Here is an 18,100-nt window from a genome sequence, read left to right on the forward strand (position 1 = left end):
CTAACCACTGGACCACCGGGGAATTCCTTGTAGAATGTGTTTAATCTCGAGAGTATGGTTTTCTCCTAAGAGTTTTTTTCCCCTGCCTATAAGAGCAGATAATATTTTTTCTCACATTTGACATGGGTGTGTGTTTCAGGCGTATTCCTGAGTGCCGGCCTTCCTCCCCTCTGGACGTAGTCTGCGGCGGGTGTTTGTTGTTTGGTGGAGGAGCGCCCACCCAGCATGGACCTCATCGCGCTGCTGAAGTCTCAGTTCCTGTGCCATCTCATCTTCTGTTACGTATTTATCGCCTCGGGGCTCATCATCAACACCATTCAGCTCTTCACTCTCCTCCTCTGGCCAATTAACAAGCAACTCTTCCGGAAGATCAACTGCCGGCTCTCCTACTGCATCTCCAGCCGTAAGAGACTTTCTCCTGTTTCTCTATTTGCATCTTCACTGCCAGTGTGTGTGTGTGTGTGTGTCACAATTAGGACTTCTTACATGGGTTCACTAAGGCTTTTAGTGTATGCTAAGATTCTTTGGTTTGTTTCTGTTTGTTGTAGGTTTGAAATGTCTATTTTGTCCTCACTCTTAAAGAATTATTTTTTGAATGAGTAGTGCCAATAGCACAAAATTCAACAGCCACAGAGGGGTATCCTGTGAAAAGCAAATAAGCATTCTGTTTCTGTTTCTTTAGTTTTCCTCCTCGGAAACAACCAGCATTAGTGATTTCTTAGGTATCCTTATAGAAGTAGCATATATATACACACATATATAGAAAGACATATACACACATACAAAGACATATGTATGTATGGCTCTTATATTTGTACATGTATGCAGGTAAGTCTGTATATGTATAGATACATAAGACATATACATATTTTTAAAAACTAAATGGTGATATTGTTGTCTTCCTTGCTTCTTTTCTTTAAATTTTTGAGATAATTGATGCACATGCAATTGTAAGAAATAATACAGAGAGATCCCATATACCCTTCAGCCAGTTTTCCCCAGTGGTGACCTCTTGGATGACTACAGTGTTATACCCCAATAAGAAAACTGACATTGACACAATCCACCAACCTTTTTCAGATTTCTCCAGTTTTATATACATTCGTTTGTGTGTGTGTGTCTGTGTGTGTGTGTGATTATACTAGACTATTTTAAACATGACTAATTCAACTGGCCTGAATTTCGAAAATGAAAATGATACAAGATGAATCTGAGTATTGGGATGTCTAGAGATGAGTCTGGTATTGATTGACCAGAAATCTGTACCTATTCTCAACAGCACAGAATGCAGTGTACCTCGTTACCAATTACATATAGGAGTGTGAATATATTTTTTAAAATGAGCTCTTTCAAATTAAGCAATTTAAAAATCTCAGCTACCTTAGATTATGCCAAGAGTCCAAAATTATGGATATCTTTTTGAAACCCTTAAAATGAAGTGATCAGATTTAAATTTGAATTAAAATAATACAAGCTGTATACAGTTATCCAAATGGATTACTACTGATTCAATGAGTTGTTTTTGAAACTTCAAAGTACGATCTTGTGAGGAACAGATGATAAAAACATGCTTATTTGTAATTTCTATCACCAGCTCAGAACTGGCAGATATGTTTGATACTATTTCTGATGTGGTTTGTGTGCTAGACCTGCTATGTCTTGGATTGTAGTGTTTTACATAAATGTCTTGAGAATGTTCATAAGATCATAAAGTCACAGTTACAAAAAATGTATCTTTAATCCATGTATCTAATGGCCTATTGGGTGTAGCCACTCGTTCAACGCAATCGTGGGTAATGCAAATTTCCTTGTCATGCATTTTACCATAACATTGTTTCTAGTATTTAGACATCTTCCATGGTATAGAAAAGGAAACAATCTTTCAGCGCAGGGCAGAAGCAGTAGGAGATGGCCAGAACCTGGTTGTAGCTGTTTGAGGAGAAAAGAGTTTGTATAATCAAGAGAAGGAGATAATAGCCTGAGATTTACTTTATAATTTTAAGTGTCTTTTTACACGTAAGTGTCTATTTAAAGAAAACTTTAATTTAACAAAGCAATGCTGATTGCACTTTTCATCAAAACCTGCACTTGTGTGATTTGTACACACCTATGGAGATTCCCAATCTGTCAGTTTGCAATCTGAAATCATGTGTATTTGCCCTGTCATAACCCCTATTTAAATCTCAGACAGGTGGTTAAGCACTGACTTTCTCATTTGGAGTCCAGAAATAAGAGACAGGATTTGGGACGAGAGTTCCTAAGAGTACTCTCTTTCGCTTTTGGTAGATGGTGACGACATACCAAGGTTACAGCAAGGCCAAGTCAATACTCTTCTAAGGGCACCGTAGCCTATGTGCCTCTGGTGGAAATTAAGATGGGGAACAGATTCAGAAAGCAAGGTGGATTTTTCAACATGACAAATTAATTAAATTATTTAGAATGATTCCAAATGAAACATAACCATCCAAGCCACTGGCATTTCCCCACCCAGGGTGAAATGGAGGGCAGGCAGTCAAATTTCACAAAAGATTCAGAAGCACATCTATCCAGGCACATCCTATCTCGGGACGTCCCACAGTGCCGTGTGCCTACTGCCCCGGACGAAAGCTTCCAGGGGCTTGGGCTGAGCAGAAGCAGAAGCGACCTGAAGAGGGAAGGGAGGGCTTCTCTCTGGAGGAGAAGGGGAAGGCAGTGCATCCTGGGTTTGGCTGTGGCACTCACTGTGTTGAGGAAAGCTCCCCCATGCCTCCCCCGGCTTCTCCATTTCTGGTATCCCAGCATGTGTTAGATACAAAGCTGTTCTCCTCTCTCTCTCTTTGAACTTGTCCTCTGTAGTTAATAGGTTTCCTTATACCCTGAGTGTTTCACAGCAACAACCAAAGACATGTAAGAGACAATGATCAACTAACTGAGCTGTTGATCATCAGAGGCTGCAGTGCGTGGGCTATTGAACAGCTTGGAATAAGAGATGGTCAGACCCCTTCTGTTTGCTTTCACTCTCTTCCTCTTCCCTCTGAGTTAAGATAAAAACTCTTCATGGGGTTTAATGAATCACTCTAAAGCTTAGAAAATCAGTAGCATTCATCATTTGCAGCTGATTTTTAAGAAAAAAATTGTTTCCTAGAGACTTGGATCCCCTCCATCACCTGCTTACTTTTTACTAATAGAGCCGTGTCGTCACCCTTTTTAAAAAAATGTTAAGAGCTTGCTCTTGCACCAGGTGAGTCCAAAGTAGTCACCAGCCCTGGAGTGTAAAAGGCCACTCTGATGTAAATGACAAATAGAGACGGTTTCCAGCATGACACACACAGCAGAGAATCTTAGTCTGGCGGCCAGGACCGCCATCAGGAATAACAATTTGAAAGTTGATTCGATCTAGGTGGCTGACTTTGGGAGGGTTGTTTTATTTCCTTTTCGCCTAGCTTTGTAGGCCCAGGAGGCTAAGACAGGCTGGCTTAGCATGCTGAATGAGGAAGGGGGGATGGAGCGAGCTTTTGCAAGGTGAGGAGAAGGAAGAAAGTTACGAGAAGCTGAGTAGAATTGTATTACCCTTCCCTCGCGTAGGATGTGTCCTTTAATCTCTTGGGAAAGGTGGCCAAGACCAGCTGCCTTGTTTTCCTTCCCCTCTGACACTGTGGGTTTTAAAAAGCAGAGAAGAATTCGGAGAATCTATTAATGGCAGAGTTTTTTTAAAAGGAGAGGGGGTGGGGAGGACTACACTGACCTTAATGTTCCGTGGAGGACGGGTGACACAGAACCGCATGGAGACACCACTCCCAATCCACCCACCAGCCCTGGTGCCTTGCTTCCAAATTCCGTGCTGTTGCTAACCAGCTCCGTGCATTAAGCCTGTCACTTACTTTTTCTGAACCGTGATGCTCATGGATTCTATGGCCGTCCAATCCACAGGTCCACTACCTAGTGGACCTCTAATGGGCAAGGCCGTGTGGTGGCGAGGAGGGGTCAGATTCTGGAGTGCTGAGACGCAACATAGGACATCCTGCCCTCCTGTTTACAGCCTGTCCCCTTGGACAAGCCGCGCAAACTCTCTGAGTTCAGCATAGAGTAGCGGGACGGGTCACCACGACCGGTTGAAAAAGCAGGATGACATGCTGTGTACAGAAGCGCCTTGTGAAGAGCTGTTGAAAGCACGTCAGATTTAGGATGAAAACGGGAATTTGTGTCTGTGGAGGGAAGGAGCATTGCGGGGGGTTGGGCGAAGGGATGGGAGGTGGGGGACAGGCAAGGGTATCTTCTCATTATGGCAGTTCACCTGGTTAGGTAACTTTAAAAAATGAACTACGTTTGAATAAAGGAGAGGGAGTGGAATTGACCAAGATTCCAATATTTTTCTAATAAAGACTTTAGTTCTTTTTGGTTCTGCCCTTGGGAGATTTTTTTTTTTTTTTAATTTTTATTTATTTATTTATGGCTGTGTTGGGTCTTCGTTTCTGTGCGAGGGCTTTCTCTAGTTGCGGCAAGTGGGGGCCACTCTTCATCGCGGTGCGCGGGCCTCTCACTGTCGCGGCCTCTTTTGTTGCGGAGCACAGGCTCCAGACGCGCAGGCTCAGTAGTTGTGGCTCACGGGCCTAGTTGCTCCGCGGCATGTGGGATCTTCCCAGACCAGGGCTCGAACCTGTGTCCCCTGCATTGGCAGGCAGATTCTCAACCACTGCACCACCAAGGAAGCCCACCCTTGGGAGATATTTACTTCTCTTTTCAGCACCTCTCTTCCGTGTCCCACCGCCCTGACTTGAAAGTTATTGGCTACTTTATTTGTAGTAGGTAGTGGTGGAGCACGAACGGAGAAGCAAGCTCTAGTTCACCACCTATAATACCGCCCACGGGTCCTCCCTTGAAACAGATGTCAGTTTTCCTGCTGTGACAATAACAGACCCCAGGATGTAGAAGTCCCTTCCGAGTTGTGCCAAGGGCGCGCTCAGTAGCGTGACTGACAGACGCCCTCCCCGGAGCCCCAGTGGGAACCGGACTTCACTGAAGATGCTACCTCGTCCCTCTTGTCCTTGGGGCACCGCCCTACTCCCCGCAACTGCGACCACACCATCAATCTGATTCTCCTGGGCTACAGGCTGGTCCCTGGGGCCATTTGGCCAGGTATGCTTTAATACAAGGCCATCTCTCATAGTGTGAATTTGGCTGTTCTTGTGCGTTTCTTTCTTTTGCCTCACTCGAAATTGAAGAACGCTTCTCCTACCGTAGCCCCTCCTGAAGCAAGATGAGAATTGTTTCTTAAAGGTCCTGATATGAGTTCCCGATTCTCGGCACGTATTAGTTTCCTTTCTTTGAGATTAGCTGGTGCGGGTGTGGCAGGGGAGACTGCAGCTGTTGCGAGGCAGTAGGACAGGGGCCGGGAGCCCTGGATGGGAGACGGAGAGCAGGAGGGGCGAGGTGGGCATCAAGTGTCCTCAGTGCCTCCCCGCCCAGAGTTGGTCCCCGGTCAGTCCCCCTGAAGAGAAGGACAACACTGGAGCAGCTGAAGTGGAAGTGGAGATGGAAGGGGGCCCCTCCCCGGGGAGGGTGGAGGGAACTCCAGATGAGCGAACACCCCCAGGAGCCCCCCAGGATCTGTTCCTGGACTTCCTCCATGGACTGCTTTCCAGACGGAAGTTGTTATTGATCCATTTGGCGGGGGATTTCTCAGAGGCACATGGCTCCCCTGGGAGCAGGCCCTGGGGAAGCAATCCTCCCCTTCTACCCAGAGGAACCACATAGCTATGGATCCTGGCCGGGGTTGGGGGGAAAGGGGGAGGGGGGTGTCTAAGAGAAGGGAGGAGGGATTGGTGTTCCTGAGGTTTCTGTTTCTGAGCAGGACCAGGAGAAGCGGGGAGTAGACACATCGCTGTGTGTGTCATGAGGCGAGGGCCACAGCTGCGTGTGCCCCTATGCCAGGAAAATACAAGGCCAGTCTAGGGTGTCTTTGGTAAGAAAGCGATCCATCAAGGAGGGGGTCGCTGTGGCATTTTCCGGCGTGACCTTGGGAGAAACAATACGAGCTGTTCGCTCGGCGGCCGGCTGATCCGTGTCTCTTCCCAGCTTGATTAATGGCACGGCTGCTTTTGCTTATTTTAGTCCAAGCTGACTTTTCACTCTTTTCTGTTATGAGCAGGTTTGACTCCTTCACTTGTCACAACAGTTATCACCCCCAAGATGTCAGAAAAGGTCGTTGTTAGATTGTCCCCAGGCCCCTGGCCCTGACCCTTCCCAGCGCTGTCTTTGATCCCGCTGAAGTGTGGACCTCCTGGTACCTTTGCTGGGGAATCGCGACCCAGGACCTGGGTATTCTCTCTGAAGGTCTGCAGATTCACCCTTATCAGTACCAGGTGGGGATCACCTCCCAGAGGGAGTGCAGGTAACTGGCTGTCAATTGACCAAAGCAGAAACCCCAGGACTTCCCTGGTGGCGCAGTGGTTAAGAATCCGCCTGCCGATGCAGGGGACATGGGTTCGAGCCCTGGTCTGGGAAGATCCCACATGCCGTGGAGCAACTAAGCCTATGTGCGACAACTACTGAGCCTGTGCTCTAGAGCCCATGAGCCACAGCTGCTGACCCTGTGAGCCACAACTACTGAGCCCGTGAGCCACAACTACTGAACCCGTGTGCCACAACTACTGAGCCCGTGTACCACAACTATTGAAGCCCACGTGCCTAGAGCCCGTGATCCCCAATAAGAGAAGCCATTGCAATGAGAAGCCTGCACACCGCAACGAAGAGTAGCCCCCACTCACCGCAACTAGAGAAAAACCCGTGCACAGCAACGAAGACCCAACACAGCCCAAAATAAATAAATAAATAAATATATATATATATATATATATATATATAAATAAGCAGAAACCCCTAACGTTGGCACCGTCACCTTCACTGTATTATGTAAACAGATGGCAGCTTTGCTGAGTAGGGTCAGATTGAAAGGGATTGAAAAGACTTTTTTTTTTTTTTAATTTTTATTTATTTATTTTTATGGCTGTGTTGGGTCTTCGTTTCTGTGCGAGGACTTTCTCTGGTTGCGGCAAGTGGGGGCCATTCTTCATCGCGGTACACGGGCCTCCCATTATTGCGGCCTCTCTTGGTGCGGAGCACAGGCTCCAGACGCGCAGGCTCAGTAGTTGTGGCTCACAGGCCTAGTTGCTCTGCGGCATGTGGGATCTTCCCAGACCAGGGCCCGAACCCGTGTCCCCTGCATTGGCAGGCAGATTCTCAACCACTGCGCCACCAGGGGAGCCCTGAAAAGACTCTTGATAAGTCCCTCGGTGCTGCCCCAGGGCTCCTTTTTCCTGTGGGTTAAGATTCTGACCCAAAGGCGATGCCTTACCCCCTGGACAGAGCACGGGGCACCCAAATTTCTCTACTGGGACAACTTTTTCCTCTTCTCACTCTGTTCCCTGCTGGTACCCTTTCCTTCTCCTGATGTGTGTTGGTCCCCACACCCTCACAGCTCTAAATGAGCAAGCTCCGCTTCACCTGGAGTTACAATTCTGATGGCCTGACCTGGCAGGTTCTGCAGCTTCCACAAGTGATGTTCAGTTGGTGCTCTCAGGAGCTGGTGAAGAGTGCAGGCGTGTACCTCCCTGTAGACCCCAGGTGATGACAGCGGACTCCGTACGTGGCTCCATGAGATGAGAAGGCCACATTGCATCAAGCAACAGAGATCTTGCTCTAAGTAGTGTTTTGGTGATTTATTCAACAAGTATCGAGCACCTGCTGTGTGCCGGGCACTGTGTTTGGTTCTGGGGACGTAGTGGTGAGAAAGGCAGCTACGGCCCTGCCCCCAGGGAGCTTGCAGTCTTGTTGTCTGAAGGTCTCGTAGCAATCTGCAAGAGCATCTTGAATGAGTCATTATGAACAGACCCAAACCATCCCGTTTGTCCCACGTTTGGGCAAAATGGACCTTGTTTCATTTTGTCCTCACTTAGTGAGGCCTTTTGGGTAGCACAAAAAGCAGCCAACCACCCAAACGAAGAAAAAGCCAAACCTGCTTAGCAACTCAGCATTCCAAAAGGAAGTAGCAGAAGCAATGCAGAAACTGACTTAGGATAGATCTTATTTACAGTTTGTTACAGAGTCAAAAAACTTGAATGTCTGAATTTAGATGTACCGAAATGAGAGGAGAAAAAGAAGAGATTCATAGCGTGGACAAGCTGAGTGGAGTCAGGCTTCTCAAATCTGTCCCCCCACCCCGACCCATTTCTTATCCTGATAAATATGCTTTCTTTCTTTTTTAAAATTTGTTTTATTGAATTATAGTTGATTTATAGTGTGTTAGTTTCTGCTGTACAGCAAAGTGATTCAGTTATACATATGCATTCTTTTTCATATTCTTTTCCATTATGGTTTATTACAGGACATTGTATATAGTTCCCTGTGCTAGGCAGTGGGACCTTGTTGTTTATCCATTCTATATATAATAGTTTGCCTCTGAATTCTGCCCCTTTTATCCTGTAGACTTTTAGCCAGCCAATACTTAGTGAGCGTTTACCTTTCCGGGAACTGTTTTGAGTACTAGACACAGAGAGGTTAAGCGACTTGCCCAGGGTCACACAAGAAGCAGAGGAGCCAAGACTGGGGCCATGCGAGTGCAGAGCTTCTCTCTGCAGCACTGCCCAGCAGTGGTTGAGGCACCAGGCTCCGGAGCTGAGGCCACGTGTCCACTGGCAGTTGTAGTAGGTGACATTCCACAGGGCTACAGAGAAAGGAAAGGAGACTATATATTCACAATACGCAGCTATTTTCATTTCTGATCATTGTAATCACTGTAGTGTGTGCTGTTCACTACGTATTAGCCATCATGCTAAACCTTTTGTGTCCTCACCTTGTTTAAGCACATAACCACCCTGAACAGGCAGTCCCCCATTTTGTGGATCAGTTGTCTGAGGCTCAGAGAGGTTGGATGACTTGTCTAAGGTCACACAGTAAGAAGGAGAGCTGAAATCCCTAAATCCATTTTTCTACCACACTTTGTATTTATTATTTATTTATTATTTTTTATTTTTTTTGGCTGTGTTGGGTCTTCGTTTCTGTGCGAGGGCTTTCTCCAGTTGCGGCAAGTGGGGGCCACTCTTCATCGCGGTGCGCGGGCCTCTCACTATTGCAGCCTCTCTTGTTGCGGAGCAGAGGCTCCAGACGCGCAGGCTCAGTAGTTGTGGCTCACGGGCCCAGTTGCTCCGCGGCATGTGGGATCTTCCCAGACCAGGGCTCGAACCCGTGTCCCCTGCATTGGCAGGCGGATTCTCAACCACTGCGCCACCAGGGAAGCCCTCTACCACACTTTGAAACGAACAAAATAGAATGCGATTTAAGAGTTTTTATTTTAACACCTATGGCTGATGTGGAGCAGACATCTGCTAGGATCAACCCTGAGCCTGTTCATTCACTGTCTCAGCCCCAGGTGACCATGCAGGATGACTGTCACTGCTCAGTGCTTCTTTAACAAGCGCGCATTTGAGTTCACCCGGGGGCTGGACACTGGGCCGGCTCCTGGAGCTCAGAGGTGAAGGGGACGCAGCAACTGCCCTCGGAGAGGTCCAGTCTAGTGGGGAAGGCATGTGACACAAACCACCGTACAGCAGCCAGACAAAAGCCAGGATAGAGGTACGCAGGGAATGTGGAGAGAGACAGTCCATCCTGGGGAGGGGTGGAGCCTTGTTCCGCTGAAGCAAGAAGGGGGAAAGGTGGTCTGGTCTGAGGGAAAAGCATGTTCTAGCATCACCCAGGGGCTACACTGGTTTATTCAGGCAGCCAGGCATCAAAAGGAGAGGGACCTACCACATGTTGTCATGACCTTGCTGAGTCAGGAGGCTGAAGTTCAGATGTCCTCCACACCGGGCCTGGAGGATGGGGAGGGCAGTGGCCCTAGCACGGCTCACAGCCACGGGCACTGTCCATGGATGGACCCCGTGTATTCATCCTCGGGAATTCCAAGCACTGTAGCCATCAGTTTACTTCAAGATTTATTTTTGTCTTGCCCTGAGCAGGTCTTTTTGAAATGTGCCTTTAGAAACTGTTAATTTGTTTTTTGAAAAGATCTGTTCACACAGAATCTTTTATAGGAAGATACCCAGCCGGGTCATTATTTCCTTGAAACATGTTATACCCTAAGTATAATATTAAGTAAAAATAGCATGATGCAGAACTGTACAATATAATACCAATTTTATAAATATAGACTGGAAATGGGTTTATTTATCAGAGTGCTATTTTTAGGAATTATAATTAGAGATGATGATGATGATGATTTTTTTTGCCGCGAGGCTTGCAGAATCTTAGTTCCCCCACCAGGGATTGAACCCGGGCCCCCAGCGGTTAAAGCGCAGAATCCTAACCACTGGACCACCAGGGAATTCCCTAGAGATGATTTATTTAATTGCCTTTATATTTTCTGAGTGTCTTATATGTCATACGATAAGCATATATTCCACAAACTGAAAATAAAAACCCAAGACAAAATAAAAACCCAAACACCAAAAAGAAGGGAAGGGAGTATAAAGTGGGTCCTTTGCACATTTTGTGTGTGTGTGTGAAAGTCTCCTCCAGGCTGGGTGGGGTGGCCATTCCGGGACCAGGGGTGATAAGATGCTCAGGCCTTGCCTTGCAGGGCCTGTGTAGGGCGTATTCAACTCTCCTCACCGGTGCCTCAGTGACCGAGGACAAAGGCGGTGAGAGGAAATTGCCCCAGAGCTGCATCCTCGGGGTTCTGGGTTGAATCGTGTCCCCGTCCCCAGAAGATGTTGAAGTCCTCACCGCGTGCCTGTCAGCAGGGCTTTGTTTAGAAACAGAGTCTTTGCTGATCATCAAATTAAGATGAGGTCATGTGGGTGGCCCCGATCCATGGTGACTGTGTCTTTGTAAAAGGGGGGAACGTGGACACAGAGGCAGCAGACACAGAGGAAGACGATGTGAAGACACTGAGACCAGAAACCAGGGGGGGAGGCCAGAGCGGATTCTCCTGCAGCCTCAGAAGCAAGCAGCCCTGCCCACACCGTGATCTCGGGTTCTGGCCTCCAGAACCCTGAGACGTAGTTCCCTTCATAAGCCCCCAGTTTGGGGTACTTTGTTACAGCAGCTCCAGAAAACCAATGCACTCTGCGTTCTAAGTCTTTTTTCTCCCACTGTGCCTGTGAAGTGCAGAGTGAAGGCCGCTGTATGGCACCGACACGAGTGATGCTCTGTTTATTTCTCGCTTCTCCCTCCTCCCCCCTCGCCTGGCTTCTGCTCCCCTTCTCCCCATTGTTTTACTGGCAATACAGGGAATGAGAGATTATACAGACTGAAGACCTTGCTTTTTATTTATGGACCAAGCCACAGAATCCCTCTTTCCTGCTTCTTAAAGTCAGGGATCTCCAATGAGTGAAGTGGGGCTGGTGACACTGGACGTGGAGGAAGGTGGCCAGGTGTAGAAGCCTCACCTGGAGGCAGCAGTCACACTGGTCCAGCCAGTGACCAGCACGTGTGTGTCCAGGCTGGCCCGTGGGGCGGATCTTCTGACGAATGGAGACGAAGGCTTGTAGGTTTCTTTCATCCTGGTTTCCTTGTATCTTCAACTGGCCTTTATTTTTCTCTCTCTGAGTACTCTCTCTCTAAGTCCAGAACTGCTTTGGCTAATCACCAAAGCAGTCTGCCTGGGAAAACTGGAATGAAACTGTCCTTCGACGCTGGAAGAAGTTCTCCGAGGTGAATGAATGGGGTAAGGGAATTGCCTGCCTATAATGCAATGCTCAGGTCTGTCTTAGTAACAACCTCTCCTGGCCATAAAAGGGGCACAAATCTTTTCTTCCTCTCCTTGCTTTGCGTAAAGAAGTAACAGGAATGAAGTCATCTGGCCCAGGCAGTCTGCTCCGTTGGCCCGCGCACACCTGGATCTTTCATTCTGAAGGATCCCAGAAGCCGTCTCCCCAGCTCCCTTCAGATCCCAAGTCTTTTCTTCCGGATCAGTGTTACACACTCTGGCTCAGTTCTTAATGGAATGATTTTGTATAGAATTGGGTGTTTACTTTGCTGACCTTTTCCACGCAAAGCTTGTTACAAAATTAGCCTTTTGTGTCAACACCCTTTTGTTTATATAGGGGAAAAAAATATTGGCATTGAGAGCTGATGATTACATCAGTGTGTTATTAGCTCAATTCATCAATAAATATCACAGCTATGTAGTTGATATGCCTGGCGATTGGAAGCATGGTAAATATACAAATGGCCTCATTTTATGCAACTGATTCTGTGAAAGGAGAGTGATAGGTGAGGATACTGGATTTTTTTAAAGTTTTAAAAACGAGTAATATGACTATGCTATAGCGTGCCTTGTTTATTTTGAGTAACAATCCCTTTCTGTATCTTAAATATATGTGTGTGTGTATACATGTAAATATATATGTTTTACTCATAGTACAGGATATATATGTGATTCTTCCTAAGAAAAAGTGATCTTGTATTTTAAATAGAGAGCTTAATCACTCAATTTCAAATAGATGTATTAAGACGTATGAAAGAAACAGCAGATTTAGGAATACAAATGTGATACTGAGTTGTGTGAGCAGATGCTCACCTTAGAGCAAGGTGTCTTCGCTGTTGATGTGGTTTATAAATAAATTAATTCTCAGCCAAGGTGCCCATTTGTTTTTGCAGGCATTAAATTGCACTTGTGACTTAGGTTACAGCTTTCAAATTAGGTTATAAGTTTGACTTTGGTGTCTTGTAACTTCATGAGACAGCTGGGTGAGATCTTCAAAGTGGGCTGGGTATTCCCTAGGGGGAAAACAAGATGAGCCATTAGGATATAAAAAGAAAACCTCAGAGCTTCCAATTTATGTTTCTTTATCATATATATAGATAAGATTTAAAAATTGTATATATTTTATAAATTATATAAAACAAAAATTTATTGTGTATAAAATTTGCATACGCTAATTGTGCATATTTTTAAAAAATTTAAACAGTCAAAATCATTTGAAGACCACTGCCTTAGCCTATGGGTTTGGGTGTCAGCATACTGGAGATAGAATTTAAATAGCACAGTTAGAAGCAAGGGGGAAACAGCCTTCATAGAAATAAGCTCCAAAGCAAAGGGAATACTAATAGCCAAAAGAATTTCCATATTTTCCTCTATTTCAGTGTATCTTGGGTCCAGAGGGGATTGGAGGCTTTTCAAACATTTTCGAGCATCCCTTCTCTGGTCCTATCCCAGTTCTCCAGAAAGGAGGGCAGATGTTAGATTAAAAGTCTTGCCCACTTCCACATTTTGTTTTGAAGAAAAAAATCCTAGAAATGCGTTGGTGTTCTATCACAATATTTTAAAATATATCCTGTCCCACTCTCCCATCTCAGAATACCTGGCTACCTCCTGTGGAAAGCACTGTGCAGAGTAGGTCTTCTCGGACATTCTTAGGCTCCCTGGTGGTGCCCATGTAGCTTTTCTGGAGGTTTGATATGAGCATCCTGTGTCTCGGGCCATGGACGGGTAACCCGCTCAGGTGTCCCCTAACAAAACGGCACTGGCCTAGCCAATTTGGTGACTGCAGCTTCATTTTTTCATTTGTAAAAGGAGGGAAATAAATTTTAATGTGCTATAAAAATCTAAGGTGAAGGTATTCCTGCCCTAATCCCCACTTAGTCAGCCAAGAGTGGGACGGCTGGGATTGAGCGTGCTTTCGACGGAGCTCTGATACCCGGAATGCGTCAGGAGGATGCGCTTGGGATGCGGGACGATCGTGGGAGGAGACGCTGGGGGCTGCGGGGAGACGGGCCTGAGAGGCTGCGTGGCTGTCGGTGCTTGAAGAGGGCCCAGGTGTATCTCATAACCTGTGAAGGTAGGAGTTGAGCATCTGGGGAAGGTGACCAGAAACACGTGCAAAGACCGCTAATGACAGGAACCATCCAGGAACAGAGCAGGGGTATCGGGAAGCTGGGAGTCCCTCCTGCGAACTCAGTGGAGACTGGGACTGACGTTCGGTGGGGGGGAAGGCGCTCAAACCGCTGACCTGCGGGGGGAGCTGCTCAGAGGACCTCTAGGATCCCTTCCAGCCTTAGGACTCGGGCTGGGAACAGTCACGTGGTAGGTAGGGTGTAGGGAGCCTGCCACAGTCTGGGTGCCGAGGGGAGTGTGGCCACGGCTTCCTGATGAGGCCACCCTCAGAGTTTCAAAAAGAATATGAGGATTTGTCTCAGAAAAAATGAGCATAGAGTAGGTAAAGCGCTGACCGAGGTGCAGGTGTGCTTAGGCAGGGCTGGAAGGGGAGGCTGGCGTGGCATCACTTAGACGTGGGGGAGGGCATAACACACTGTGTTTAAAACGACAGAATTAAAAACTTTCGGCAATAAAAATGTTCTGAACTGGCCAGAAGGTTAGGAACATGAGTTAGAAACGAGGCCTGCTTTGGCGACCACTTTACCTGATACGTGTCCGTAGAGCAGGGGCTGGGCACAGGGGTGTGGGAGGCGAGGGCGCAGCACGTTGGTGAAGCTCTTCCCCATCTGCCTCTTCCTCCTGTGTGGCCCCCGTTGGCCCCAGCTGGTCTGGAGGGTGACCGGCCTTCCCGGTTTGCCTCCCGCTGACAAGATTGGGACGCCCCAGGCAGACTGACAGGTCGGTCACCTTACTGGTCCAAGTGCAGGTGCCCAGACCTAGACCATCCCCAGAACTAGTCACCCAGCTCATGTTCATTTCCTGCTCCTTGTGGGGGATCTTATGCCATGGTCAACACGTATTATGGCGCTGTACACGCCCAGGCATTAGTTTTATACTTAACCTGCCTTTTATCCTAAGAATTCACCACTTTGTGTTTTACAGGGAGCTTTCTTGACAGACACTCTAATGGGACGTTTAGGTGGAATGTTCTCTGGGCAAACACTGCAGCCATTCACCCTGTGTTGTGTAAATACAAGGTGTGTGTGTGTGTGTGTGTGTGTGTGTGTGTGTGTGTGCGTAGCTCGTAGTCTTTCTCAGGGAAGAAAGGAGCTGCATCAATTCGGCAATAATGAAAAAAAGTGAGGTTTGTTTGGAGGGCTCACCTGTCTGCTGACATTGCATTTGAGGTCATGTTCACGCTGTTCACGCTCATTTTGGCTACTGCCTGGCTGGACAGGACATGTGAAAGGAGAGGCTCTCTTTCATGTCATTTATATCAAAGTAATGCGTGTGTGATGCTTATGATTATTTTCTTGGCGTTAAAGGAGGGGTGACCACATTCAGGGAGTAAAGTGACACCCTCCACAGAAGGCCCCTGGCAGGTGTACTTCACTAAAGGACGTGAGGTCTGACTTGATGAAGCCCCATCCAGTCCGGTCACAAAGCTGCCTTCGCTGCTTGTAGAGCCCATGCCTGCTCCTTCCCCTCCAACCCTGGGAAGGTGGGTCCCCCTCTCCCCATGCTTCCTGGCGCTTCCCTCCCTGCTGACAGGAGTGAGGTGGGGTTACGGGTCAGCCCGTGAGCCAACCGCCCGCACTGTCCCCGCACGGAGCAGGAGCCCCATCGAATGCGCGAGCGAGGTGACCGCTCGGGGCCTGGACTGAGCCGTCGTGCCACACCAACTGTCCAACTTGACCCTGGCGAGAAGTTTATGGAACCTGCAGGACGTGGTTGATTGGAAGACCCAGATGGACGTATTGCATTTTTCTAAGTCATAATTAAGTAATGAGCCCAAACCTGTTTATTGAGTACTAACCTAGATTCAGCCATGAAACCGAATTAACACACTTAGGGGAGACACAAGACTGTAGCTCATTCCTAAGTAATATGGTAGAGACCCAAGGACTGCAGGCTATCAGAGGGGAAAGAAGAGTTTACAAGGGCTGGACCAGCCAGGGAGGCTTCAAAAAGGGGGTGTCATCAGCTAGACCTCAGAGCACAGAAGTCCTTGTGTGAAGGGTGAGACTGGGTGCAGGGGGGACGTCTGCCAGAGCTCTCGGTGCTGTGGTGCTGGGCACAGATCAGGGCCTCATTAGCTCGCGGCGCCAGCCACAGGGAGGATGATGAGCGCCGGGGTCTCCGCTGGACGCAGGAGCTGGCGCGCTGTGACGCCCCCTCCCCCGCTTAGCGTCTCTATGCTGGTGACCTGGTTCTTCACTCCCGTTGGTGGGTGTTCTGCACAAAGCACAGCTGCCTGCAGCTTTGAGCTCTCCTTCCCGTCACTTCTGCCACCAAGGAGAATGGGGGCTTCCCCCCCCCACCCCCCGGCTCCAGCACCTGGCCCAGTCTGAGTCATGATGCTATTGCTACAGCCGGTAGTGTCACCAGAGCCAGCTTCTAGAATGTCATTTCTAGACTTCTCCAAGTCAGTTATTGAACACCATGAGAAACTCACAATAAATTATCTTATGAAACAAAGGCAATAGGTGCTCAACACTGGCTTTTCTCTCTCCCTAGTTGGTTTACTGCATTTGACTCTTACTGTGGAGGTTACGTCGATTGTGTGTGTGCAGTAGAAATGCTACACAGCTCCGCAGTCAGTGATCACGAATTGACAGCCTGACATCAACCTGGTGAGAGTATTTACACCATGGAAATTGGCAAAGCTGTGAATCAGGGCTAGGATTTTCCAGCACACCACTTGGTTCTTCAGCATGAGTGTGTCTCTCACACAGTATGGGTAAAAAATTATATTCTAAACCCATAATAAACATTTGAACCTCAAACGTTCTAGTCTTTATATCTGGGAGCCAAGCACACACATGATTCCTGAGACACTTGCCAGAGCTAAGAGGCCCACTCACTGGAACCATCAGTACAATGACTAACCACCCCCCCACAAAAAAATGTTCCCAAGGTTCCCACTGGTGGCTCGAGCTCTGAAAGTCCCAATATACAGTCACCAATCCACTAGAACGTCTCCTTTTTAGGTATATGTTCCCACTCCTTTGTTATTAATACAGCATTACCACTCAATGTGCACCTCAAATTGGATGGAGTAGAAAAAAGTGAGTTAATCTATGTCTACAGGTAAAACTTCTACATGCATCCTTCTGAGAAGGGCCGCCAACCTTTCTCTGCCCCCAGAGACGGATGGCTGTTCTGTGTTCTGGTTCAGACCCACTTTCTTCTCTCTTGCTCCATGGCCTGTTGACGGGGATTACAGAAAACTAACGAGAAATGACATTCAGCCAAAGCCACATTCGTGAGGCTGCCGAGAGCTCGCTTCCCTCCAGATGTGACAAGGCTCCTTCAGAGCCTGACAGAGGCGGCCGGGAGGCATTTGGACCCAAAGACACGTTGGTGCTGCCTCTGTTTGAGAAAGAGTCCTGACCCCACGTTGGGGGTGTGGGCTGAGGTGGGAATAAATTAACAGTTGCCGGGAGCCGGGTCCACGCTGTCAGGGCTCCGGGGGGAAAGCTGTGAGGAGGAGGAGGGGCACCCGGTGCCCAGTCTCTCCTGCCCTGGGGCAGACAGCTCTCCAGCTGCCTTCCTGCAACCTTGGGCTCGGTTTCATCCGTGCAGTGCAGTGGCTTTCACACCACCCTCCCCTCCCTGTGCTGCACCGGGGAAAGCTCCAAAAATGCTCAGGCAGCGTCTGGTCCCCCAGCTCTCTTTGAGGAAAGTGTTCCTCCGTGATTCCATCCTGAGTTCACCTCCCCCCTGACCTTCTAGAGCGGGCTGGTTTGGATCTTCTTCTCCACCTGCTGAATGCGCTGTTCTCACGTTGTGCTTTCCTCGCCTTCAGGCTTTCCTGTCGTAAGTTCCTTGTCACGGTTTCATCCTGGGCATCTCATGGCTGTGGCCCGACTCATAGCATTTCCGCCATGAAAGATGGGAAGAGTATAAATCAGGAAAAAGAGGAAGAAAGAAAGCAGGAAGGAAGGAAGGAAGGGGGAGGGAGGGAAGAAAGAGAGAGAAAGAAAGAAAAGGAAAGAAAGAAAGGAAGGAAGGAAAGATGGAAAGGAAGGAAGGAAGGGAGACGGAGGGAAGAAAGAGAAAAGGAAGGAAAGAAGGAGAGAAAGGAAGGAAGGAAAGAAAGATGGGAAGGAAGGAAGGAAGAGACGGAGGGAAGAAAGAGAAAGGAAGAGAAAAGGAAGGAAAGAAAGAAAGGAAGGAAGGAAAGAAAGACGGGAAGGAAGGAAGGAAAGAAGGAAGGCAGAGGGATGAGCAGAGAGAACAGGG

The 18,100-nt window shown here is 47.9% G+C and overlaps 1 protein-coding gene across 2 annotated transcripts in view; it reads left to right on the forward strand.

The window, feature by feature from the left end:
- Positions 1 to 225: 225 nt before the first annotated feature.
- The window catches only part of AGPAT4 (1-acylglycerol-3-phosphate O-acyltransferase 4), a gene marked incomplete at its 5' end in the record, with an annotated part of 84,974 nt that continues 67,099 nt past the window's right edge, over positions 226 to 18,100 (forward strand). For both annotated transcript variants that reach the window (XR_014267669.1, XM_082475656.1), the window contains one exon: positions 226 to 403. Coding sequence is in view for 1 of the 2 variants with exons in the window: in XM_082475656.1 (XP_082331782.1) it covers positions 226 to 403 (178 nt within the window). The remainder of the gene's footprint in view (positions 404 to 18,100) is intronic.

Source organism: Balaenoptera physalus, assembly GCF_965194825.1.
Source record: "Balaenoptera physalus genome assembly, chromosome: 9".
In the NCBI taxonomy this organism is placed as follows: Eukaryota; Metazoa; Chordata; class Mammalia; order Artiodactyla; family Balaenopteridae; genus Balaenoptera; species Balaenoptera physalus.